The 26,785-nt window shown below is 37.5% G+C and overlaps 2 protein-coding genes across 2 annotated transcripts in view; one reads left to right on the top strand and one right to left on the bottom strand.

Annotated features, from left to right (window-relative positions):
• GTF2B (general transcription factor IIB) overlaps positions 1 to 11,004 on the top strand; it is a 28,587-nt gene extending 17,583 nt beyond the window's left edge. Inside the window, exons 3-7 of the mRNA XM_030572510.1 lie at positions 4,522 to 4,655; positions 7,748 to 7,894; positions 8,031 to 8,160; positions 8,841 to 9,122; positions 10,552 to 11,004. Coding sequence (XP_030428370.1) covers positions 4,522 to 4,655; positions 7,748 to 7,894; positions 8,031 to 8,160; positions 8,841 to 9,122; positions 10,552 to 10,685 — 827 coding nt within the window. The 3' untranslated portion in view covers positions 10,686 to 11,004. The remainder of the gene's footprint in view (positions 1 to 4,521; positions 4,656 to 7,747; positions 7,895 to 8,030; positions 8,161 to 8,840; positions 9,123 to 10,551) is intronic.
• A 3,784-nt stretch (positions 11,005 to 14,788) lies between these two features.
• The window catches only part of PKN2 (protein kinase N2), a 137,124-nt gene continuing 125,127 nt past the window's right edge, over positions 14,789 to 26,785 (bottom strand). The window contains 3 exon segments of the mRNA XM_030572499.1: positions 14,789 to 17,264; positions 17,345 to 17,425; positions 25,222 to 25,329. Of these exon segments, the coding sequence (XP_030428359.1) occupies positions 17,061 to 17,264; positions 17,345 to 17,425; positions 25,222 to 25,329 (393 nt within the window). The 3' untranslated portion in view covers positions 14,789 to 17,060.

Consider the following 26,785-nt stretch of genomic DNA (forward strand, 5'->3'; position numbering starts at 1 on the left):
TTGTCTTCCCGACAAACGTTAAATGGAGTGCCTAACAACACTGCCTCCAGCTGGCATTACAGTAGTATGTATTAACCAGTTGTGGGATTCTGCATAAAATGGGAGACTTGAAAATAGAAAAGGAAATGTATACCCTCCCCTGTATTGTACATACTCTTCCACTACTTATGACAGTTGCAGTAAATAGTTGTAACCCATTTAAATCATCACTATGTAGAAACTTAAAAATAAATTTCAAGATTTCAAAAGTGCTGACTCACTATTTCCAAAACAATGACTGGTATTGGTGCTTGTAATGAGGTGCCATTTTACAGATGCTTCCAAACAAGGAAATCCTTTTGGTAGGATTAGACCTAGGAATTTCAGCTCAGTATTTGGATGCATGCCTCAGCTAGGAAAATTCAGTTCTAAATTCTGTTGCTTTTCACAGTGGGTTTTTTAATATACAACTTGTATTAAAACTTTGAAGTTATCAGCTTTTATCATTTATTCAAGGGCCACACTTAATTTTGTGGGCCTAAATCTCATCAGATTTTTAAAACAGTAGCTTTGTTCATTTAAAAAAATTCTTTTCTAGCAACTTGTTGCAGTTAAATTGGTAATTAGCTACTTTTAAGAGTACATACTTTTCTTGCTAATATAAAATGTAAGCAATATTTGCATACGGTATCTAAATACATATACCACCTTATATTCAGTGGCTGTTCTAGTTAATCCTTTTTTACTATATTGGCATAGTAATGTTGGTCTTCTATTTGTAATATTTTGTGAAAATAGGCAGTGATCTGATGGTTTTTCTCTAACACAGGAATGGCTCATAACTCAAGAGGCAGATCTTTGAGTCATTTAGGTCAGTCCCATTTGTGTGGAAAATTATTACATCATTGCCCTGTACTCAGTGTTCTATTTATACCATGCCAATACTTTTAAGTACATTTTGCTTTTTTTAGATGCAGTAAACAGTATTTGGGGAGGCTGTCTTGAAGTGAAGTTATTACTAGGCCATAAAAGGAGCACTACTTAAATATTTACAGAGTTCAGGAGCCAGAGGAGCATGCTGTCTGCTAATTAGACTTGGGGGGGAAAGATGTGAATAGTGGAAAGGATGGATATCTGCTTTCCTTGCACCATACATGCTATATTTTCTTAATCTTCTACCTCTATGCTTTTAAATGCAGTTCTGGTTCATGCTGATGTTTTTATATTCTTTGGTTTGTGTCAAAGCAATTAAGCATCCAGGGTGGATTTGATTTAAATCACTAGTCAGGAAGACTTGATTTCATCATGGATTTCTTCATAAAAGTGCATTCTTATTGGTTGTTATAACCTTAATACATGTTCTTCACAACTCAGATGTAGGTTTCATTTTTAGAAGATATACACTATACATTTTTAAAGTTAATTAATCTGAAAAGTTTTCAAAATAATTTTCCAGCTATATCAGAGGATGAATGATTGATTGATTGGTTATTTCATTTACTAAAGGTAATTGAAGCAGATCTTTATTAGTTCACCTCCCAATGACTTATCTCCAGGTTAATCATTAATATTTGGAGGATTTTCTTTCTATGCTGTATTAGGAAGAGAACATCGCCAGACAGACATTTTTCAAATTGTTTTGTTTAACTAAAAAACATTGTTTATATATTCTGGATTTTTTTCTTCAACAGCAAACATATAATATTTTAACAAAACAAGCATATGAATTTTTGAATAGTTAAATGTTCAGGTTTTTTAAAGTCAGGTTTTGTTTTTGTTAAAATTGTTTAAAATATTAAACAAAACACAAATTAAATCAACTGTCAGCCAGGTCAACATGAGAAACTTAAAATATTGGCTTCTGCAGCTAACTCAGTTGTCTTCACCTTAATTTTCCTGTTTGTTCATAATCTGGAAAAGAAAAACAAGCTTTTCTGCTTTTTCAGGTCCCAAACAGTTTCTCAATTTGGAATGAATTAGTCCAAAGGAAGAAAAATATTCTTTCTACACCGGCTGAAGAAGCTACTGCTATTAAAAGTGAGATTATCACTTCAACAGTCTCCGAATCCAGTTGCTTAAGTGACTTCCACCAGTTCACTGGTGTGAATTTCTTTTAAAACATAATCAGCAAACATTTATTTCTTGAACGGTTCTTATTCCCAAACTGGGTGTCTCTTATGGCCTGCTGCCATTATAGGTTTTCCCTTCTAGAGAGAGAATGGTATGGTAGATCTTAAATCAATGAAGGCTACACTCAGAAAGACACGAAGATTTCTGGAATATGCTGCTCAAACAGTTTCATTTTGTTTCTGCCTGTCTTTCCCTTCTCACATTTATCTATTCTGCTCCCAACCATCTTCTGTTCATTGAACTTTTTGAAACTTCGCACTTTTAGAGAGGACAATAGGGTTGAGGTCTATTATTTCTCACCCCTCTATACATTTATTTATTTAAAAACATTTTTGCTGTTAACAAACATGTTCTCTGAAGACAAATCCACAGTTTGAGAACTGCAAAACTAAGCATCTCTGATGGTATCTTCTAGACTAGTCCCTTTGGGTGGGTAGGTAGATTAACCTAAACAATCTATACAGAAGCCCCTGGAACCCGATAAAATTGGGTCCCTAATCCATGAACTATTGGAACTCATTTACAAAACTTTTCTTAAAACATTACGTGAATATATTGTCATACTATAAAACTAGAATTTATAATCCCTATTCCATGATATCTTTGAGCTATAATAATCTTAATTAAAACGCTTTAGATAGGTGTTTTGTGTTTTCCCCCCCTCAAAGCATTTGATCAAAACTGATTGGATTTTTATTTATTTATTTTTTAAAATCATTGATTTTTATCCACCCTGTAAAGTATCAAGGTGATGCATAGGTATGAATATAGTTAAGACAGACAGCCTGTTGGGTTGAACGGCTAAATAGGCTTGTGCTATGTTGGTAAGGGAGATATTTCACTAATAGTTATTCAGTGTTATCTAAAGAGATTTTTGTCTCCAGTTGATTAGCTTTAATGAACTTCAGACATGCTCCTCATGGTCTTCATGAAGAAACTGTAGCCTTTACAGATTTTTTTCTATGAATTTTGCAGTTGGGCCTATATCCATTATTCTTCACACAGTTCTTCTAAAAGGTCTTTCTGAGGGAAGTTTATGCTTTATAACTTGGCAAACTATTACCTCCTCAGCGTACCAATGTCTGTCTTGCTGTTAGTTGCTTATGGTTATCACCATTATATTTGGATCCTTACCGAATGACAAAATAATTACATTTCCTTATGCTAGTCTTTTTTACAAGGCTGCTTTTGAGGGTCTGAGCACTGTTCATCAGGAGTAAAAATCAGACTCCAGTTTATACTAATCAGATTTCCATAATGGAAATATATCATGCAGTCACTCTAATTATAGTCTAGATAATACTTAGCACTGCCTCAGTGCAGGGGACTGAACTAGATGACCTGTAGAGTTCCCTTCCATTCCCACAGTTCGATTCTAGTCTGATTTTGCAGACATTCCCTTGGCTTGGACATTAAAATTATTCGGAAGGACACTGTTCTAGAATCTTACCTCAGATTTAGTTATTTGCATTAGTGTTACTGCATTGTATTTTTTTCTAATATTAAAAAAAATAAACTGAGAACTGGGCTACTTCCCAGGTCTTACTGGGTTATATGTAATGAATTTCTCCTTTTCTTATATGCTGGTGTTTTCAAATATGGTTGGGTGATAACTAGTCCAGGAGGAGATTGGGACAGACAATGGAGTGGAGCAATAGAGGTGGGAAAAGCTGTCATGAAGGGATAACACACTGTTCCTCAGACCATTACCATTTGTTCCCTTAACATGAGACAGGTATAGAAACACACAAGTGTATCTGAAGCAGACAGTCCAGTCACAGAACATGAGTTTAGCTCTTTTTCTTAGTCTGAATTAACAGTGATAACTTATGCTTTAGTGTTATGCATGCATAAATATTCACATACACATATCCTGTGATGCTGCCAGATGTTATATTAAGCAGGGTTAGACTGGGTCAGGACTAAGGTGGGAGAATACTAAGGAAAATTGATGCTGCAAGAAGTGGTGGTGATGGTCTAGTTAGGTGACACTTCCTTTCAAGTTAGTATTTAATCAATGCCTTAGAAAGCCCACAGGGAGCAATAGGCTCCTTGAGCAGCTGCCTTGAAACTAAGGTTTTAATTCCTTTTGGTCATTAAAAATTCCATAGCACTCTGTAAGAGTAGGAAAGCTAACCCTGTGTATTCTGGTTAAATTCCTACATAGCTAATTACATTCTCTCTGCAGTTTCAGTTGCACTTTTTTACTTCCTGCCCCCTCTTGTGTTTTGCAGAGTTAAATAGCTACTGCACACTATCCCAGAAGTGACTGTTTCAGTGGTGGATGACATGATCCCTAGTTATAGCTGATACCTCAGAGGGCTGCAGTCTGCATAGTGAGGCTTAATGTTTGCAAAATACTTTGAGGTAATGTGTTACAATAATGCAAATTGTTACTTTTTATGAATTCAGGTGACCGAGTCATAGATGTAGGGTCAGAGTGGAGAACTTTCAGCAATGATAAAGCAACAAAAGACCCATCTCGAGTTGGAGACACCCAGAATCCTCTCTTGAGTGATGGGGATTTGACTACAATGATTGGCAAGGTAACATTTTAAAATACAAATGTTTAACATGTTGAATAAAATATTATGTTAAGTACATATTTATATGGCAACAGGAAACCTACGCAGAGAATTGAATGCCATAAAAAAGATGTTCGGTATAAACTGAATTCATCACAATAATTACTTGTTATGGTCCAGATTTGGCAGTCTCCCCATCTGTGTGTAGGGAGGGGTTGTAAGAAGGAATACTCGACTAATCAAACCTTCTAGATAAGAAGTAAAAGCTCATTGATAGTGTTGTGGGGCTACTTACATTGCTCTTCCATTGCTGCTGCTAAGGTAAATGCACTTACACAGCAGTCATTTTTCTATCCCTAAGGAATCATACGTAGATTTAGAATTGCAGAATTTTTCACATTTGGAATATACCAGAAAAACCTGAAAATACTTTGAGGCATCAGTTAAAATTCTGTATTCAAACTAGGCTGTGTTTCATGAGAAATTTTGTATCAAATATAATATTCAAGATGATGAGAGAGAACTGCATGCATGTCCATCAGGAATGCTATCTAACTGTTCTTTTGGAATAACAGAATTAAAAATACAAATTTGGAATTCTTTCCTAGTTCCTGAATGTTCCAGCTGCGTTTATTTGTAGTGTACATTATTTCTGACTGGCTTAATGTACAGTTACCTTGCTGAATTGTACATGTGTAGGGTTGTAAAACTAGTCAGATGGAAATTTAGTACCAGTTTGACAGTGGTGTGACCCACTTAGAAGTTTGCTATTTGTTTTGATACTGTAAACAAAAATCTTTCATACTTCATGCCCTGAAGTGCATTTTGCACTGTGAAATCCCATTTTATACAGTGAAAGGTTTCCCACATAGTTAGAGCTGGTTGACCTTCCAACTAAAATCAGCTTTCCATCTTCCTCCAGCACAATGAATACATTTCATGAGCTCCTAACCAAAACAATTAAAATTTCAGTTCAGGATTGTGTTTTGAAAAATAAAACTTAACAATGTGATAGGTGAGCCTGACTTATTAGGAAAGGTGTTCATACCAGGTTTAACTGGGGGAAATAGTCTTTCATTTTTGATCGATGGGCAGTTGTGATGATCATCACTACCAAAGGAAATCTAACTTGCAATGATACAGTGAAAACTAAGAACTTCTGTAACTAAAGCTAGGTATTCCTTCATTAGTGACTACAAAATCTGAGTCCAGTAGAGAAAGTTAATTATGGGCTCTTGTCCCAGGAGAGGGGTTTTACAATGGTCAAATCAATGCTAGAGAATCAAGAGCCTCTGGGATGAGGGGTGGTTGGTCCACCTTTCTCCTGTGTGGCTCATAATAGAAAATAATCCTTCACCGAGTCTGAAGTTTCCTCAAACGTTTACGTTGCAGTGGTTTCTCAAGTTCCCTAAAAGCCTGAAACAAGAGGTAATCAAGTTTCTTCTTGCATGTGAAGATAGTTTCTGGTTTTTATAATGATTTCTACCTTGTAGATAGAGAACACTTGTATTCTCTCTGGAGTGATGAGTTCTGCCTAAGCACCCAAAGATGTCTGTGAGCAAGTTAAGTTGTGTGCTACCCACAATGAATTATTTGAAGGTGTTAGCAAGGAAAGATTGCTGATCATTCAGAAAAATCTGAATTTCTGTCCATAATTTAAAGAATTGTTAGTTCTTTACTTTGGGAGTATGAAAGGGGACATATCACAGACATACAGAGTCAAGAATTAATTGAATGGCCTGCAATAAAGTTAACAGCTGGTTTTCAGGCATTCGGAGGCAAGAAGAGGCAATAGGTGCAACGTTTTGTATTTGCATAACTAAATCACTGTTGTTTCCTAACATTGTGTAGTATCTATCTGTGCGCATTGCAATATGTCACTCCCATCAAAGGTGGAAATTGTTGAATGATTCTTGAAATGTTCCAAATAAGTATTCTCATGTTATACATCCAGGCACAATTCTAATAAAGAGCAAGGTGCTTCCAAGAGAGTCATCTGACATAAGCTGTATGGCACCAGAGAGATTGGTCTACTCGACGAATTACAGAGTAATCATTTTTCCTGCTTTTAGAAGGCCGTTGTTCTTGGACATCTTGAGCCATGTTGTTAATCAGACATGCATTGTTTGACAAAGGTGCTGTTTTCAATTTGGTGTTCCTTTTAACTTTGGCACTGTCAATGCGTACTCCCTGCATGAATCTCCATCCACATGTCTCTACAATTTACATAAGCATAAGGCGCTTGCCATTGCGAAAAGTCTTATCATTCCTGCCCAGTACAGATGGTTTCCAATCTGAGAAAAATTTAAGAAAATTACTCAGTTTTTCTTGGAGTGAGGGTGGGAATCCTTATGGTTTTTGGGTTTTTTTTTTCTTCTTTCAGGCATAGATGTTTTCTGAATATGGCAACAATGTAAAATGCTTCATGTTCTGTTTGGTTTTGGATCAAAATTATGAATTGATTAGCATTTGACTTTGTATTTGTCTTTTTGTGGGAGCCATCATTAGAACAACTGTTGCCATCCAGCCAAAAATGAGCTGCAGCACAGACACTCAGGCATTAGTTGTGCGAGGCTTAGCACTGCCCTTGGGCTTTAGCAATTGTAATGGGCACATCCAATGTTCGTTCCACAATATGGCTTGTGCTCATTGTACATAATAGTCTAATGGAGGTTTTGTGTAAGTATCTAGGCATGCTTACAAAGGCCTAGGTTTAACAATGCTTTATTAGCAGAAGTGCTAGTCTACAATTGTGCTAGTCTACAATTAACCAGTGGGGATGTCGAACTTCAACAGTAAGGTTGTTTAAAGAAACAAATGGTTACATAGCCATATTTTCTTTCAGATTGAAAAATTTTTGCAAGGTCTCCTGATAACTCTTCACCCAAATCTTCTGATTTTCCTAAGAATTGAGATTCACGGTAGAGTTATGGTAGTATAGATATTACACATGCAGTTTGGAAGGTGGTTTGATTTTGAGATTGTCACTTGTGTTTATGTAATTGTTCCAACTAAGTCTTGAATTAGAATGTTATAAACCTGGAAAATTGCTGCTTGAAATATTAAGTATGGAATAGAATTAAAGTTTAACAATAAAATTATACTTTTTTCAGGGCACAGGTGCAGCAAGTTTTGATGAATTTGGAAATTCGAAGTACCAGAATCGCAGGACTATGAGCAGCTCTGATCGAGCAATGATGAATGCTTTTAGAGAAATTACTAACATGGCAGACAGAATCAACCTTCCCAGAAATATAGTTGTAAGTTCGTGTCTACCTTCCTTAAAACGTTCTGGCATTGACTTCATTAGCATAATATAATGAGCACATGAATTTTTGATATTGCTGCTAATTAAATGGCCTAGAGTTAATTAAATTTAGTCTTCTTGCTTTAAAGGATCGAACAAATAATTTATTCAAGCAAGTGTATGAGCAGAAGAGCCTGAAGGGGAGAAGTAATGATGCCATTGCTTCTGCTTGTCTCTATATAGCCTGTAGACAAGAGGGTGTTCCTAGAACATTTAAAGGTAAGTTTTTTTCAGTTGTACAAATTGAAGATATTTATATTTATTTGATAAGTTTAGCTAGTATTATAGCAGTATGTTGGTAATATCCAGAAATGGGACTATAGTGAATGTTAATTTCAGCAACAGGCTACAGTTGATTTGACTCTCTTAATTACTTGAATAGTACTACTAATTAGGCTTTTCCTACATGCAGCCCATTACTTCAAATGGACTATTGGGCTTAAAGCTATCTTGAAAGTTAATTGTATTAAGGATATTCCTGAGTTACTATTTTAAAATTATTCAGAATGACATTTGAATACCAATAGTAATATCTAAAAGGTGTTGCCTGATGATTGGAGCATTGTAGGGATTGTTCCATCTAAATTTGAACCAACAGCTTCATGATTGAATGGAACACATTTTTTGTGCATGTTTTTCCTCTCAAAGATAGTCAAACTCAATGGTCATTTGCAGAACAGTTAGCAGTGGATTTGCATGATTTGAAAATTTGCCTAATTTAACATTAATACTTCTACCACCTTGTAAAATTATTCTTAAATGTTTATGGTGGTGGCCTGCTTTTTGTGACATGCTTTTATAGAGAGGGGCTGAAAAATACAATCTACTGAGAAATTTATTTGCTTGAATTAGAAACCAGACATAGCTAAGCCTACCTTTTTAATTCTTTCTTTGTTTAGAAATATGTGCAGTGTCCAGGATTTCAAAAAAAGAAATAGGTCGGTGTTTTAAGCTTATTTTGAAGGCTCTGGAAACCAGTGTGGATTTGATCACAACTGGTGATTTTATGTCAAGATTTTGTTCAAATCTGGGTCTTCCTAAACAAGTACAGATGGCAGCGACACACATAGCACGTAAAGCTGTGGAGTTAGACTTGGTTCCTGGGAGGAGTCCGATCTCTGTAGCAGCTGCAGCTATTTATATGGCATCACAAGCCTCAGCAGAGAAAAGGACCCAGAAAGGTAAAATCTTCACACTCCATCTTTCCTACATATCTTCTGTTGAAATAATGGATAAACTTAGTTTTAAGGCAAAAAAAAGTTTCACTGAAGTCTGCAAGAAAGTCATAAGCCACCAGTTCATGAGTGGACAATGAGACCACAACTACTAGCATTTTTCTCATGAAGCTTGAAATGTAAAAGTTAAGCACCATTTAGCTGTGCTCCACAAATTGACTTAGTTTGTGTGGTTTAGTAATTGGACTGTTTAAATTATGCTAGTTTGAGTGTACAGCCACTGTGTTTTTGCCCAACCAAGCATTTGTACACTTACATTCTGCTTTTCTGAAATACTCAATGTAAACGTGGTGGTGGTTAGCATTCCTATTGTAATTATAAACCACTCTGGCGGCTGGGCTGGGCTGGACATGGCATCTTGGCTATGCCATTTCCCTCCCATCTCAAATCATCTGTGTTCAGAACTGCAAGGGAGGATGGCTCTGAGCTAAAATGGTTTTGCATAGAGCAGTCCAATAAAGTAGCCTTAGTGGAACCAGAATTTGGTCTTTGGTATGCACTGTTACCTGTGAACAGGGCACAGTGAAGTTGTAAGAATGTGAAGTTTGTGGTTTATGAATATTCCCAATTTACAATTAACCTGATAAAACTGGAGTTGGGAGTGCTAATGCGTTGTAGAATCTAATCCAGAACTATGAAGAATTGAGAGTTCTCAAAATTGAAATGAGGAGTTGGTCTGAGGCTAGTTCCTAGTGGACAAGAGCTTCTCTTGGGTAGAGAAATCTGTCTCTCTCTGACCTTCTGTTGGCCTCTAACAGCTGTAACCTTGGCTTTGTCCTTTCCCCAGAACTATTGCAGACATGAGGGGTGGGATGAAATCTTTCATCAGCTCTGCAATATTTTCTGTATCTACCACTGCCTAAACTTCAGTTCTGTGCTCTGCCTTTCTCTCCCAACTCGTGTGGTCTTCAGACTAGAATTCAGCTTGTGTATGTGAAAGATAGACAAGTAGAAATGACATTCCTCTGCACTCCCCCATGATCGTCAAACAATTCCACAGGCCTTCATTCACTTCATGATCAAGTTCAAAATTACTATCCTTATTTAATTTATACATGAACTAGTTCCTGCGTACCTCAAAACAGTTTCCTTCCCTTACTTCCTCTGCTTGTCCTAACACTAGCTGCTTCTATAATTTCCTCTGTTGGTGAGTGGTTTCTCCTATCTCTTCATTTAGATTAATTGCAGATCTTAGCCAAAAAACAAAACTATTTTCTTCCTTACCTTTACATCTAGTTGCTTCTGGTATTTTTAACTAATTGTGGTTCTGATTAAATGCAAAACTCAAGAACTTGGTAACAAAATGGTGTTTGAGTAAACTACGCAAGAGAAAATGGTTAATTGATGCTTAATTTGCTTCTATTCATTTCCCTAGAAATAGGAGATATTGCTGGTGTTGCTGATGTTACAATCCGACAATCTTATAGACTTATCTATCCACGAGCTCCAGATCTCTTCCCAGCAGACTTCAAATTTGACACCCCTGTGGACAAACTACCGCAGCTGTAAAATTGTTAAAGTTACATTTAATTTCTTAAGAACATTTGATTTTTGCCTATAAAAGTGTTGCTACTGAGCCTTCGTATTGTGGAACTAGAGGAGGATATGAAAATCAAACTGCTGGAACACAGCACACATTCCAAGGGTAAAGAAAATAATTGTGTGGCATTTTGTATGTATATATTAGTGGAAGTAAATATTTAATGACTGTTGGAACAAGTTAAATTTCATATTATACTTTAGATTTCTTTTGTAGGGAATCTAGTAAAATGTATTTTGGAAAGCAATTGAAATTATGTAATTCCCAAATAAACTTTTCCAAAACATTTACTGGCTTGCATATTTCACTAGAATGTGATGTAGTTGGAGTAGTATAAGATTGAACATAATCTGGCAGATTTTCATACTAACATGGGTCCTATCAAGGATACTTTCACACTCACTTTCTTAGCAACTTTTAATCTCTAGTATAGTTCTAATATTTGTTGTTAGCTGCAATGTACAGTAGGGTAAATTTAACCCAGAGTGCAAACAGTTGCCCAAAAGCAGCTTGAATATTTGCACAACTGCTGCTGAAGGTTTCTGAACTCTTTATGAAAAGATTAGTCATTGTTGGCACAGCCTCAATTCTCATTGAGGTCTCACCCTGTTTCTGTGAATTTCACTTAACTCTGAAGCAACTAAAAAAAAAACACTGACTGACTTATTTGAATTCTTGGGAACTTTGACATCTGGTCTTCTACAAAAGATGATCAGGTATGTCAAATACTGATACTGTCCTGTCACTTTAATTTATAGTCACAGCTAAGCTTTTAGCACTGATGCATTCTAAATTAGCACTTAGTATTTGAAATGATAGTCTAGGTGCTGAGGAGTTAAGTCAGAAGTTCTCCCCTCCCCCAAACTAATTGCTTCCAGAACTGGATGCCTCTTGACAGTGTCCCTTTGTGTTCAAAGCAACAAATGTACTTCTGGTTTCTGGACTCATTTTGCATCACAGGTGCAAGATTTACTTTTAATTATCAAAATGAACAGCTGAGGGGGTCAGGCTGCTACACATCTGGTCCTAATCCATCCAAGGAAGGGCTCTGTGCCCACTGCTAACACAATTGTCAATAGTGCTGACTGTTTTCTTGCTGCTTCAATTTTAATCCCTTTCTCTCACGAAAAACTATTGAAATATGGCACCTCTAAGGTTTTTTTCAGGCCCTTGAAGTCCTAACTACATGTGATCATTGAAGTTCCCATTGCATAGGAATAAAAGGTAGTATCTCCCAATCTCCACCCACTTAAGCTGGATAAGTTGTATTCAAGCTTCATAAATTTTCCCTTGACTGGCAATAGGCTGATATTATTACTGCCCTAGACTGTTAGTTCCATTGCCTGTGAGGTAAAACAGGGCCTTTCACTGTACTGAATAGTTAAGGTTCTTAACAAGTTGACTTGTATTGTGCACTGTGTTGAGGTAACCTTACCATGTATTGTGCTTGAGCTGAAATATTAGATGTACGCTCACTTGTTTTTAAGAGTTACGGTTTTTAGAAAAATCAAGGACTGAAGGTAATGTATGTGTGTCCCCTCAAACATTTTCAAGTTGAAAGTACTGTACAGTATGTAACCTTCAAAGGTAATCCAGAGAACTCTAGTGTGACTTAAAGAAACATTTTACATAAAATTTGGGAATGAGGGAGATGTCATCCTGCCTGCCCCTCCAGTACAGACAGAGGGTGTGGTAAACTGTTTGGAGCCCAGAGAGAAGAAAAGTAGGAGCTGGTAGTGAGGCAACCCCTCTATCCACTTACAGGCACACAACAACCAGAACTACAGGGCAGTTTGAAGGGGACTGAGCTAAGGTAGAAGCATGGGAGGCTTGTTGTAAAATGTATTATTCCTCTACAAGGAAGAGGACAAGTGGCAGGATTCATCTGAAGCCTTAATGTGAATTTTGCTCTCGAATAAATACACCTGAAGCAAAGTGGTTCAGTTAACAAAAAGCAATAGTATGAAGTTAACCTGTTGCGTGTTCCCATTTAGCTAAAAAGCTAGTGCCAAGATGTAAAACCTCCCCTTCCATACACAGCAAAAGCAGGTAGGGGGAGGTTATTCCAAACAAAAGCCTTTTTACTAGTCTGAAACAGGTTAAAGGTAATGCTTACTGATATCACTCATTTCCCCAATGTTTAATGTTTTTCTAGCCTATGAGAGGCTAGAATAGAGGTGTTATAGAAGAGATTTTCTGAAGGTAAGAGGTACTTAACATACAGAAGATACCAACAGTGGTAACTGGATGGGAAGTTTAACCCGTTCCTTCCCTCTTATAGGCAAGATGCTGCTTTTAGAAGAGCTGTCCAGGGGAAACTCTTTGGGAGAAAGATCATGCAAGGGTTTAAACACAATTCTTACAAACCATTTGAGGTTGAAGCCAGTCCATCACTGAAGGAGAAGAAGCAGATAAATATCTTTTTCTAGGCCTTACAGCCTTTGATACCTCAGTCCTACTACAGGAATAAATAGGGGTTAAGTGTAGAATATTTTCATCCCACTTCACCCTGGTGGTGCTTTATAAGCTCAAGATATATACAGGTTAGAGCTTACTTCCCACTGAAATAAACTCACCTAGGTAAACTTTCAAAGAATATTCTTAATGTGACATGTGTAGACCACCACATTAAGAACCACTGATCTAAACAGCAACACAAACTTTTCCCCATGGACCACTTAAACTTTTCAATGTTGTATCATTAGATAAAAGCACTATGTAAAAAAACTTTTTGTTCTACAAATACACAATTTTAATCCTTTCTAATGTAATGGATGTGCCATCTCTCCCTAGCAGCTACATTCCTAAATTCCACTCAACTCCTATTTTCCCTAATGCCACCACCTCACCTTACATGTGTCTTCTCCATGGCCAGGCATCTGATTAGTGGAGCTGTGCAGGTGGGGCTCCACTAAATTAGATGGGTGGCTCTTCATTCACTCATGTGCTGCTACCCAGGCACACATCTTTATAGGGAACTATTCACAGACCACCAGTGGTCCATGAGCTCCATTCAGAGGATCTGCAGACCATAGTTTAAGAACCTCTGGTTTAGACTAAGCTTTTAGGCCAAGGCTTTTTTAAGTAGCCTCTTCTGAATAGTGGTACCCTAATATTCCAAATTCATGCTTTTGCTGGCCAGTGTACATGTAATTACAATTGCACCATTTTTTCCTATACCAGCTATGGGAAATCTGTTGGACACAGAGGAGCATCACAAGGCTTTTGTAACATACTTTCACAAGAAATTGTAAGGTTAAAGACATGCTACACTGAACTAAGTAGGGACAGTTGATTTTGTTTTCTGGAGTGAATGATGCTAAAGAATGGTCCCAGGTGTTTTATAGGAGGTGGTGGTGTTAAAAATTTTTTAAATAAATCTATAAAGGAACATATCACTAATCAGCAGGATAATCGCCTACTCTGGTCCTCTTGGTGCTCTCTGGAAAGGAGGGGCTTTTTAGGTTCAGAATGTAACCCATGGTCCAGCTTATAGAGGCACCTATTTAGGAAAGAATGAAATAGTACATCCCATGATGTGCATGCTCTCTATCAGCCCAATTAGTGAAGGGGCAGGCTTCTTGTACCACACCACCAATGACTTGAACGTTTAGATTTAACGTAACTTATAGACACCTATAGCAGCACATGAGCAATGCCTACTGCCTTCATAGTAAGTAAAACATAAGTGAAAAGTTGCTGCAGCTTATTAAAATGAACAATGGTAAAGTTTGGCTTTGCTTAGTCAGGAATCAACCATGTATAACACTGGTTCCTATTAATTTAAAAACAAGATCTTTAAATACTATCATCCTGTTAACATTAAGCTATTATAAAGGGTGCTTTTACACAGATGGTCATATTAGCCTCCATAGGACTGCATACCAGTATAAAGCAAGAAGCAGTAAGCAATAAAGGTTATACCAAAAAGTTTGGAGTTTTTTTTCCTAAGTATCTTCTCCCTTAGGGTGGACAAATATCAAATTCAGAAAGATATCTGTGGGGGGAAAAAGTGAAACATGTAAGTAAGTCACTACACAGTCAACCAGTAAAATCATATTTGGGACACAAGTTACAAACTACTTAAACTTTAATTTGTGATATTAATGACTGCAAAACACTTAGAATGACATTGTTAAAGGCACATTTCATTTTAATGCATAGTGTACCATTCTAAAATATCCTAATTTCCTCACAAAGTGCTTGAGCAGCCACATACAGATAAAGTATAGCAAAATATATTTACAATCTAGTTTAAAATCTTAATCTGCCTAAAAATAACTTTAAAAAACTACAGAGATAAAATTAGTGCTTTCTTTCAGCTTAACTGTGTGAACATACCCTGCCCTAATTTTTTTTTTTTAGTGATTTACTTAGATGAAAAAATTCTGTACAAGATGTAGTTAAAAAAAGGTATTTCCCAGGGTTCTTTTAAAAATTCTAAGCATCCTCTTTTAGACACTTTTCTATATATATATTTGGGAGCCCAAAAGGGTGAACAGACTGTACCTCAAAAGTGTTTAGTGTTAAATTTAAGTTGTTTCTTTCCCATCTCAAAGAATCAACATCTTGAAACAAGTTAATTATATTGTTCCCACTTAAGACCTTCACCTAATAAACCAAAAACATGATTTCTATATTCTGTTCTGTTACCATTCTTCCTTTTTGCCTAAAAGGAAACTGTCTTAGACCTGAATAATGTATATCAACCCATTTTCTCCCATAGGCCTCTTGGTTCAGGACTTGTGATATTTAGTGTTCTAACCAACAGTCATTTACTTACAAAAGGTTCACTTTTCAAAAGTGACACCTTGGAGTTTAACTACTCCATTCTTTGGAGATCAACATGGTTTGTGTTTCTTATATATTTTATTTGGAATATTTAATTCCACAATCTGCACTCATTTGACTTTGGCTTCTTACAGTCTTTGCAAACAATTTTCTCTCCAGGGACCAGGATGAACCTACAAGAAGTAAGCACATGATCAACTATAAATGTTATTAGTGAGTTAAGGAAAACACTGGAAACTTGTTTTCCAAGAGTGGCTGTTTACCTAGAGAACACTGACAGCCAAAAATAGGTGGTTGAGTGAGCTTAAAGCGCACACAGTATCTGGTCTAAACTATTTTTTAACTTTTGAGGTACAGTTTTTAGTGTTGAGGTTTATAAAATATACACTTATCAAAAATATTTATACATTGTTACAACATATTGCTTTTACCCTCAGTAATTGCCAATCGAAGTTCTGGAATTCAGTGGCCCAAAATGTATATAAATGTTAGTTTATTAACAGTTCTATGATGTGTTCACATGGCCACTGTGCAAAATTCATGAAGTGGTACAATTAAATTACATGCCTGCAACTAAGAATGCATTACAACCTCCAAATATACATGTTCACAGCATGTATACATTGAAAATCTTTGTTTTCTAAAGATATGATATATAGTAGACAAGATGAACTAGATAGCTAAGTATGGTATGATTAACTTAAGATTTGTCCAATTAGTAGAAAAAGGCTTGGATTTCAAGAGTCCAGAAGTGGATGGACTTGGGAACACACACACTATTGATAAGACTGAACAGACATTCTTACTACATTCTTCGTATCTGCTGAGTCTTTTTCCCCCCTTCCTGCTTAAAGGCAAAAACTGTTTGGCAAGTGGCTTTGGTAAACTTTCAGGACCTGTCTTGTTTTTATGGAAGCACTTTTACTGTTCTCACAAAGGCAAGGCATTTAACACATTTTTTTCTAATAAATACCATAGAAAATTTACAAAACAAGGCATCAGTTCTTAATTTCCATTATTCTAAAACTCAAGCTGAAAGTGTGCATAAGTCTAAAATTAAACTTTTGGACATTACAGTAATTTTTTAAAAAACTGACCATTTGCCTTTTCCAGATAAAATCATATTCTCATAAATGTCAATAGCACCCCAAACTTCTATTTTAACATGTCTGAATAAAGTTAAATGGTTATCAATTTAGCTCAGAATCTGTTTCCCCCCCCCACACCACACTTAAGGCATGTATTTTACAATTATCTGCTGTAGAAAAGTAATAATTACAGTACAGATCCAAGTGTGTCCATGTGAGAGCTTAATGTGGCCTGTATTCACCAACTCAGCTTAAAAACTCTATAGAAACTGCTTTCCAGTGCTCAGATCAAAGTATGACAAGGAGGCCACTCTTCACAAGAGTATTAAAAACAGTACGTTAAAGAATCTTCATGTGAATAAAAATCAGAAGCTACAGGTGGCACAGAGAGCAATTGAAGGGCCGGTATTCTTCTGAGAGGCATTCTTGTGAGCCAGTTAGCTATGATTTCACAGTGTCTAGAAATTAACACCAATCAGCAATGTAATCAAAATCTCTGAACGTTTCCTGCTCTTCTTCTGAAAGTATCCGTGGTTCCCGGGGTGGAGTGAGAATAGGTGTTTCTGAGGTAAATTCATCGTCAAAATTACTAACGTCTTCTCTTCCTCTAATGGTGGGTACAAAAGGGGGCTTGACTTTCTTAGCCAGCAAAGCATTCCAATCTATTACCTGTAAAACAATCAATTGTTGGTTAGTTTCCTGCCTCGCTGAGAATTAATGTTTTACAAATGACACTAACTTTTACATACCCGGAAGAAGTGATGCTTTTTCACATCCTCAGCATCTTTCTCACCAGCTCCAAGGCGCCGCTCTGGATTTCTTCGTAGCAGCTAACAAAACATTTTGAAGATCTTAGCACTCAAAATTGGGGGAAAAATATATAATAGGTAGCTGATGCTACAGACCAAAGGAGCAAGGAGATTAGATTTACTGGAAAAGCAGCATTCGCAGAAGAGGCAGAGAAACTCTCTAAAACTGTGCTTAATTCCTTTACAAATTGTAAAATTTACATAAGGTTTCATCTTTTTCCTACCTGGGAGAAAGTGGGTCCTTACAGCATCCATATTTCTCCACCCTCCCCATACTCTATTTCACAGTGCTTAGTTTTGTCAGAAAATGCTGAAAACTGCTTCATGCTATGCCATAGAAGGACATTAGAGGGAAATGTGAGATACTTCCAGTCACTGCAGACCCTAGAAACTAAATTCTGATCTCCATGTAGAAGCATGTTACTCTATAAATGGGCCCATAAGCCAACAATTGTGTGTGTGTGTGTGTGTGTGTGTGTGTGTGTGTGTGTATGTATTAAGGTTCTAATAAAATAAAACCGAAGAACAGTAACATACCACACTCATCCATGGCCTGAACAGAACAGAACGAGTTAAAACTAAAAGGATAACTAATATCTGATGTATCTTTAACAGGCAAGTCCTAACATCAGGTCCTGGGTGATCACATGGGAAAACTCTGCTCCTGCCAGTAAGTGTCTTCCCCAAGTGTCCAGTTTGCAGTGACTATGCTTTAAGGCCCATCTCTTTCACTGGGCTATGGACAGATCAGCAGCATAGAAATAAGAAAAGTTTCAATGGACAGCAATGGCTTGGATAAGCCACCATCTAAAAGCAGTATTAGCCACTGAGGTGAAGGAGTGCAGAGGTATTATTTCTATAATTTCATAAGCTAACCAGCATCTTTTTGTCCATGAAGTCACCATAGCACGAATGAAATGAATGCTAATGGGCACTTTTATGACTTCCTTTGCAACTTTCCATAATAAGTAATTTCATCCACCTTGGACTGGACTTGCAAGGCTTCTGTTTCATTCCTTACAACCTGTGTATTGAACAAAAAGGAAGTCCCATTTCCTGGACATGTATTAATGAAGCTAAATGCAAAGATCACATTTACAAGATGTGAGGGGACTATATCCTAGAAAGACTTTACTCTGAAAAGGACTTAGGGGATCATGATGGATAACCAACTGAACGTGCGCTCTCCAATGGGATACTGTGACTAAGAAAACTAATGCAACTCTTGGATGTATAAATGGTCTATAGAATAGTAATAAGGTGGTGCTATTATCTTTGTATACAGCATTAATGAGACTATTACTGGAATTCTGTGTCTAAGATCTAGTGTTCAGACTTCAAGAAGGATACTGAAAAATTGAAAAAGAGCAATAAAAACAATCAGTCTGGTAAACCAACCTTACAGTCAGAGTCTAAAGAACCACCATCTTTTTATCTTAACAAAGAGATGGTTAAGACATGACTTGATCACTGTCAGTAAGTACCTGGGGGATTTCTGATAAGACAGCAGACAAAGGCATAGCGATCTATCTTGTTGAATGGAAGCTACACAAACTTGAAATAAGAAACAACTATTTTTAAGCAGTGAAAATAATTGGCCATTTGAACAATTTACCCTGGAAAAAGTGTTAGATTTTCCATCACGTCTGAAAAGACATCTAATCTTGATTTAAAGACCAGAAGATATGTGGTAGTTCAAACAGAAGTTATTGGGCTTGACACAGGAATTCTTAGGTGAAATTCTATGGTTTGTGTGTTATGTAGGAGGTCAGACTATATTATCACACTGGTCCTTCCTGGCTTTAAAAATCTATGAAGAAGGGCTGAGAAGCAATTAAAAAAAATTAATCGCAATTAATCGTGCAATTAAAAATATTTTTGGATGTTTTCTACATTTTAAATATTCATTACAATTACAATACAGAATACAAAGTGTACAGTGCTCACTTTATAATTTTTTATTACAAGTATTTGCATGGTAAAAAAAGAAATAGTATTTTTCAGTTCGCCTAATACAAGTACTGTAATGCAATCTTTTTATCATGAAAGCTGAATTTAAAAATGTAGACTTATGTATAAAAAATGCATTCAAAAATAAAACAATGTAAAATTTTAGAGCCTGCAAGTCCACTCAGTCATTTCTTGTTCAGCCAAGCGCTTAAACAAGTTTGTTTATATTTGCAGGAGATAATGTTGCCCGCTTCTTGTTTACAATGTGACTGAAAGTGAGAACAGGTGTTCTCATGGCACTGTTGTAGCTGGCGTTGCAAGATATTTATGTGCCAGATGCGCTAACGAATCATATGTCTCTTCATGCTTCAACCACCATTCCAGGGGGCCTGCGTCCATTTGCAAGCGCTGGCGTCAGTGCTGGCAACGGTTCTGGTGCTGGCTGCTTTTCGAGTTCCGGTTTTGGGACTGGAAGCACTGTGGCTGTTGCAGTCGTTGGCAGGGGATCCAGGTCCACCACCTCTGTCTGGGTCTTTGGTAACACAGATGGGGCCCTTGTGGATGGCTCAGGAACAGGGATGGGTCTGGAAGCTTGCCTGGCTTGGCTGCGTGTAACCATTCCCGCCCGCTTCACCTGGTTGGCCAAGTCTTCCCCCAGTAGCATGGGGATGGGATAATTGTCATAGACTGCAAAAGTCCACATTCCTGACCAGCCTTTGTACTGGACAGGCAGTTCAGCTGTAGGCAAGCCTACAGATTTTGACATGAAGGGGTAAATTGTCACTTGGGCCTCTGGGTTGATGAACTTGGGGTCCACTAAGGATTGGTGGATAGCTGACACTTGTGCCCCCGTGTCTCTCCACGCGATAATCTTTTTTCCACCCACTCTCAAAGTTTCCCTTCGCTCCGAGGGTATTTGAGAGGCATCTGGGCCTGGGGATCTTTGGTGTGATGGTGGTGTGATGAACTGCACTCGGTTGGGGTTCTTGGGGTAGTTGGCCTTTATACGTCCCAGTTCATTACATTTAAAGCATCACCCAGCTAACTGGTCACTGGGCCAAAGTGGGTTGCTGGAGACTGGTGAGGTGGGAGAATAGGGAGTCTGGGGCTTTCCTTGGGTGGAAGGTGGGGTCTTGGGTTGCCCTCAGGAATAGGGTTTATTGTCTGTGTGCCCCCTATGATATTCACTCCCCTTGACAGTAGCTTTTTTCTTTTCTGCCACTTCCACCCATCTGGCTCCAATCTCCCCCGCCTCGGTTACAGTTTTGGGCTTCCCATCTAGGATGTACCTTTCTATTTCCTCAGGAACACCCTCTAAGAACTGCTCCAGTTGTATTAGGAGGGACAGCTCGTCCGGAGATTTAACATTTGCTCCTGATATCCAGGCATCATAATTCTTTCCAATCTGGTAGGCGTGTCAGGTGAATGACACATTGGGTTTCCACCTTAGGGCTCTGAACCGCCAACGGGCAAGCTGAGGGGTTGGCCCCATTCTGATTCTGGCCTTCGTTTGAAAAAGTTTATAGTTGTTCATGTGTTCCTTAGGCAGTTCAGCTGCCACCTCTGCTAAGGGTCCACTGAGCTGTGGCCTCAGCTCTATCATGTACTGGTCTTCAGAGATGATGTACCCATGGCAGGTCCTTTCAAAATTTTCTAAGAAGGCCTCAGTGTCATCACCTGCCTTGTAGGTGGGAAATTTCCTGGGATGGAGAACAGTACCTAGAGAAGGGCTGGTAGGGTTGGCTGGAACATTTGGCTTAGTCTTTGCTACTTCCAGTTCATGCTTTCTCGCTCTCTCTCCCCTCTCTTTTGTTGTCTTTCTATATCTCTCCTGTGGGCCGCCTCTGTGGCTTTTTCTTCTCTTTCTCTCAGCTCCATCTCTTATTTCTCTTTTTCTTTCATTTCTATCTCTTTTTGTTTCCTCTCAATGTCTCTCCTGTGGTCCGCTTCTTTGGCTTGTTCTTCTGCATCCAGTCTTGCCCGTTCCTTGGAACTCATTGTTCCTGCTTTCTTGTGCTGGCTGCGCCCTCTGCAGCTTATTGCCTGGAATGCTGCAGCTCAGGGTTGCTTGCTTACAGAACCTTCCTAACTATCTATGCCCAAAGAGTTAGAAAGAAAAAAAACAATTCATTTGCAAATGCGTTTTGCTATTGTCCGCTGGCTCACAGTTTGCCGCTTTTTTAACAAAGACCTTTGTTAAAGAACTTAACACCTATGCCTTCAGGCTATCTTCCTCAGCCAGAAAGGAGAGAAGAAAAAAAAATTCACTGGCTTTAGTTTTAAAGCCCACTCCTCTCAGCTGGCTTTCAAGCAGCTAGCAGGGAGAGAAAAAAAAATCCTACTGGCTTTTGCTTTTAAACTCAACCCCCTCTCAGACTGCCTTCCAAGCAGTTAGAAAAGAGGAGGAAAAAAAACCTCACTGGCTTTTGGGTCCTAGACTTCCCAACGCTGCACACCATGTCAAGGTCTTATTCCCACTTTGAACTTTAGCGTCCAGAAAGTGGGGACCTGCATGTACCCCTCTAAGCTCAATTCCTAGCTTAGATCTGATAACGCTGCCACCAACCAAAAATATAGTGTTTTGGTACACTTTCTGTTCCCTAAAAAGCTTTCCTGGGGAACCCAAGACCCAAATCCCTTGGGTCTTAAAACAGAGAGAAATAAACCATTCCCCCTCCTTTTCCCCTCCCAGATTTTCCCCTCCCTGGGTTACCCTGAGAGATCACTGTGATTCAACTCCTTGAATCTTAAAACAAAGAGGAATTAACCTTTCCTCCCCCTTTCTTTCCCCCCACCAATCCCTGGTGAGTCCAGACCCAATTGCATAAGAAAAAAAAAATCCATCAGATTCTTAAAAAATAAAGCTTTTAATAAAAGAAAGAAAAAGTAAAAACTATCTCTGTAAAATCAAGATGGAAAATGTTTACAGGGTCTCAGCTTTACATAGACAAGAGGGACTCCCTCCCCACTAGCCTAAGTATAAGTTACAGCAAACAGAGGTAAAATATCCTTCCAGCAAAATACACATTTGCAAATCAAGGAAACAAATATAAAGACTAATTCGTCTCCTATCTAGTACTTACTATTTAGAACATGATAGACTCTTTCAGAGAGATTGGAGAAAACTGGTTGCATGTCTGGCTCCTCTTAATCCCAAGAGAGAACAAAGAACAACCCAAAAAGCACAAAACAAAGACTTCCCTCCACCAAGATTTGAAAGTATCTTGTTCCTCGATTGGTCCTCTGGTCAGGTGTCAGCCAGGTTCACTGAGCTTGTTAACCCTTTACAGGTAAAAGAGACATTAACCCTTAACTATCTGTTTATGACACTGGCGTTGCAAGATATTTACGTGCCAGATGCGCTAACGAGTCATATGTCCCTTCATGCTTCAACCGCCATTCCAGGGGACATGCGTCCATGCTGATGACAGGTTCTGCTCAATAACAATCCAAAGCAGTGCGGACTGACATGTTCATTGTCATTATCTGAGTCAGATGCCACCAGTAAAAGGTTGATTTTCTTTTTTGGTGGTTCATGTTCTGTAGTTTCTGCATTGGAGTGTTGCTCTTTTAAGACTTCTGAAAGCATGCACCACACCTCATCCCTCTCAGATTTTGGAAGTCACTTCAGATTGTTAAACCTTGGGTCAAGTGCTGTAACTATCTTTAGAAATCTCACATTGGTACCTTTCACTGCTGATTTAACAAAATGCAAAAAAGTGTTCTTAAAACAAACAACATGTGCTGGGTCATCATCTGAGACTTCTATAACATGAAATATATGGCAGAATGCGGGCAAAACAGAGCAGGGGTCCTGCAATTCCCTGCCAAGGAGTTCAGTCACAACTGTAATTCATGCATTTTTTTTTTAAATGAGTGTCATCAGCATGGAAATGTGTCCTCTGAAATGGTGGCTGAAACATGAAGGGGCATATGTATGTTTAGCATATCTGACACGTAAAGACCTTGCAATGTCAGCCAGAAAAGTGCCATGCAAATGCCTGTTCTCATTTTCAGGTGACATCGTAAATAAGCGTGCAGCATTATCTCCTGTAAATGTAAACAAACTTGTTTGCCTTAGCGATTGGCTGAACAAGAAGTAGGACTGAGTGGACTTGTAGGCTGTGAAGTTTTACACTTTGTTTTTGAGTGCCGTTATGTAACAAACAAACAAAAAAATCGACGTTTGTAAGTTACACTTTCACAGCAAAGAGATTGCACTACAATACTTGTATGAGGTGAATTGAAAAATACTATTTATTTGGTTTATTGTTTTTACAGTGCAAATATAAAAATATATACTTTGATTTCAATTACAACACAGAATACAATATATGAAAATGCAGAAAAACATGCAAAATATTTAATAAATTTCAATTGGTATTATATTGTTTTACTGTGCGATTAAAACTGTGATTAATCTTTTTAATCACAATTCATTTTTTAAAAGTTAATTGTGTGACTTAACTGCGATTAATCGACAGCCCTACTATGGAGGATTGGGAACTGCTTGGATGTATTTTATTGCCCTAATACTGTAGGAGAATAGCCAAGCCTCCTGGGGATGTAACTATCTGGTATAGACAATAGGGATGAAGTGAAGTGCCCAGCTTCAGACTGGAAGATCCTGTAATGCAATCTTAAATAGTGTAGTCTTCCTTTACTGCTGTATTGGACTGGAGTTCTCTTCCTCTTAGTAAGAGATTATCTAAATGGGGTCAGTTTAAATCTAGTGCATTTGGAAAAGATTTAAATATAGATGTCAATAGTTTAGGTTGAGTCCTATGACTCTGTACAGTATGCTTTATCCAGAAATTGAAACATTTCAAGTGTAAGATTTAAAGGAACAAAGCTCTGTAATCACATTTCAAGAGATAACTGACAGGGGCTTTTTAATCTGCTATATATAATTTCTTTCCTTCAGTTTTAAGGTTAAATATTTGTTAGCAAAATTATCTTCTGTACTTCCTAAACAGTGAAATAATTTAGCATCTCAGAAGGAAGATAAATGAAATAACCCAATTCACCAGAAGGGGTGATCTAATGACCTAAGCATTCTGTTTGAAACACAAAATTGCATGCATTGTCTACTCAGGTGCTGTACTGGAATCTGTTTTCTGAGATTAATTTGAGCAAAATAAAGTTCATTTAGCACATTTTCTGGATGAAAAGTAATAGTCCTGTCTGTTCTATGTGGACATTGCCAATGCAATGGGGTTTTTCTTAAGAATTTGCCCTGGTGTGTCTGGCCAAAATTCTGATACTATTGGAAAGCACACTGTATATTAGTTGAGCATATGGCTGCACCCTTTAGCCTAAGGTATTTCACTTATGCTGTGTCTATACAATTGTGCACCTTCTCCCATTTTATGGGAAGAGACTTTAGATGTAGTGTGTGTGGTATTTCCAACCCCTAACAGAACGAAATGTGAAAATCCCAAAATCTCTTCTTAGCATAGAACACTCATGTGATAGTACTGAGCTACCCTGTGAGTCACTGGGAAGGTGTTTTGTTCGTCTGGTTCCTTTTGTATCTAAATGTGGATGGGAAAGAATGGGTCTAGAAAAAATTGTGTCAGTGTTAAGAGAATAATAAAAAGTTTAAATAATTACACAAATGTAATGTAAGACGTTTTAATGAATGTAGAGAATGTAAATAATAGTCAAACACTTAAGTTTCATGTTAGACCAAAATGGTGATGGTGATTTTAAAAAGTAACATTAGTGAAGCAGTTCTGAAACCAATCTGATGAAAACAATGTCAACTGTAATGCAGGCACTTAAATTTCTTAAATTCCCCTCTTCAAGGAAAACAATAATTAGACAACAAAAAAATGAAAATATTTCACTGTTTACTATAATCTTACCCTTCTCATTATAGAGATGGCTTCTGTAGAAAGGAACCGTGGATATCTTACTTCATCATTTACAATACTGTCAAAAACCTCTTCTTCATCATCTCCAGGGAAGGGTGACTATGATAAAGTAGTTAAACAAACAAAAAACTCTCTCATTTTTGGAAGCTAAATTTTAAAATCAACCTATGTTTCTGAAGAAACTAAAGCAATTTGTTGCTGCTGCCGTATTTAAGATAAAGCAAAAAGGAGAACAATTGCCTTATTTCCCATTCAGTTGCCAGTTTAGAGTTAGATGTCTCAATGTGTCAAATTATTTTCCCTCTCCCTGTAGCTTTCTGAAAGGGAAAATGCGATAGTAATACTTTTTATAGACAGACAAAGCAGGTCACAAAATACTGTCCCCTTAATCATTTTTTTTTAGATGTTTGTTTTTTTAACATACACTTATAAAATAGTTTTCCTGTGCACTGAGGCATAAATAATAAACTATCTAATGTGGTAGAGCATTTATTAGTACTTGTTTCGGGTGGCTGCCACTCCAAGGTAATGTGGTCATCCCAAATTCGTTTGGATAAAACATTTACCACATCATACCATCCAGCAGTTTTTAAACTGTGGTTTATGGATCATTGGTAGGTCATATGGTGTTGGCGCGCTTCACTTCCATTTGAAGAAACAGACTAGTTAGTGGTGAAGATGAAAAAGGACAGAAGTAGGTTGTGTGATTAACTTTTCTCTAAAAGGACAAAATGCATATGGCATTAAAGACAGCTATTAATAAATACTTCTCTATTACTATTTTTCAACTTAAGCAGTTGTATCACCTTTAAGGAGTTTTTGCAATTAGGGCAGGAGGTGAGGTAATAATCATTTATATATGCTAACATCTGTGGTGCAGAATTTCTAGGCTACTACAAAGAAAACAAATTAGGACATTCACAAAAAGTGTGAAGAGTAAAATGGTGGTGTTGTAACCATGTTATGAGATATGAGGATATAAAAAGAGAGGGTAGGTGAATCTTTTATTGCACCAACTTCTGTTGGGGGACGGAACAAGGCAGCAACAGAAATTGGTCCCAGTAAGAGATACTACCACAACTACCTTGTCTCTCAAGAGAAAAACAGTTAAGTCAAATGCTAAATAAATGTGTCTTGCTGCAAGAGCACATTACAGTTTAAGGTTGAGTTCCAACTTCCAATGTAACTTTTTCCCTTCTTCAGAATTTCATGATTTTGTCCTCAAAACTGTTAAGTTGAAATTTTCCATGCTTGCATTGAGGCCAAAGTTGTGGTATATTGTTTTTTGTTTGTTTATCTAATGTTGCTTAAGAAATAAACAAAACAATTTGGTTTACAATCTTTGATCTTTAAAAAAAAAGAATCCAGTACTTTTTCATATGTTCTGATCTGAAATTGAATGCTCCAGTGTTAAAAATGGCTGATGCTAGAACTTCAACCTTGTTTTTGTAAGTCTCCCTAATACTCAGTCTAATCTGAAAATAACTGGTTAAGTGGTCTGAAAGTTATGAATGAGTAAGTATGGTATTCAGTGGTATTACACAGTTTGAAGTCA

The sequence above is a fragment of the Gopherus evgoodei genome, chromosome 8, assembly GCF_007399415.2.
Source record: "Gopherus evgoodei ecotype Sinaloan lineage chromosome 8, rGopEvg1_v1.p, whole genome shotgun sequence".
NCBI lineage: Eukaryota > Metazoa > Chordata > Testudines > Testudinidae > Gopherus > Gopherus evgoodei.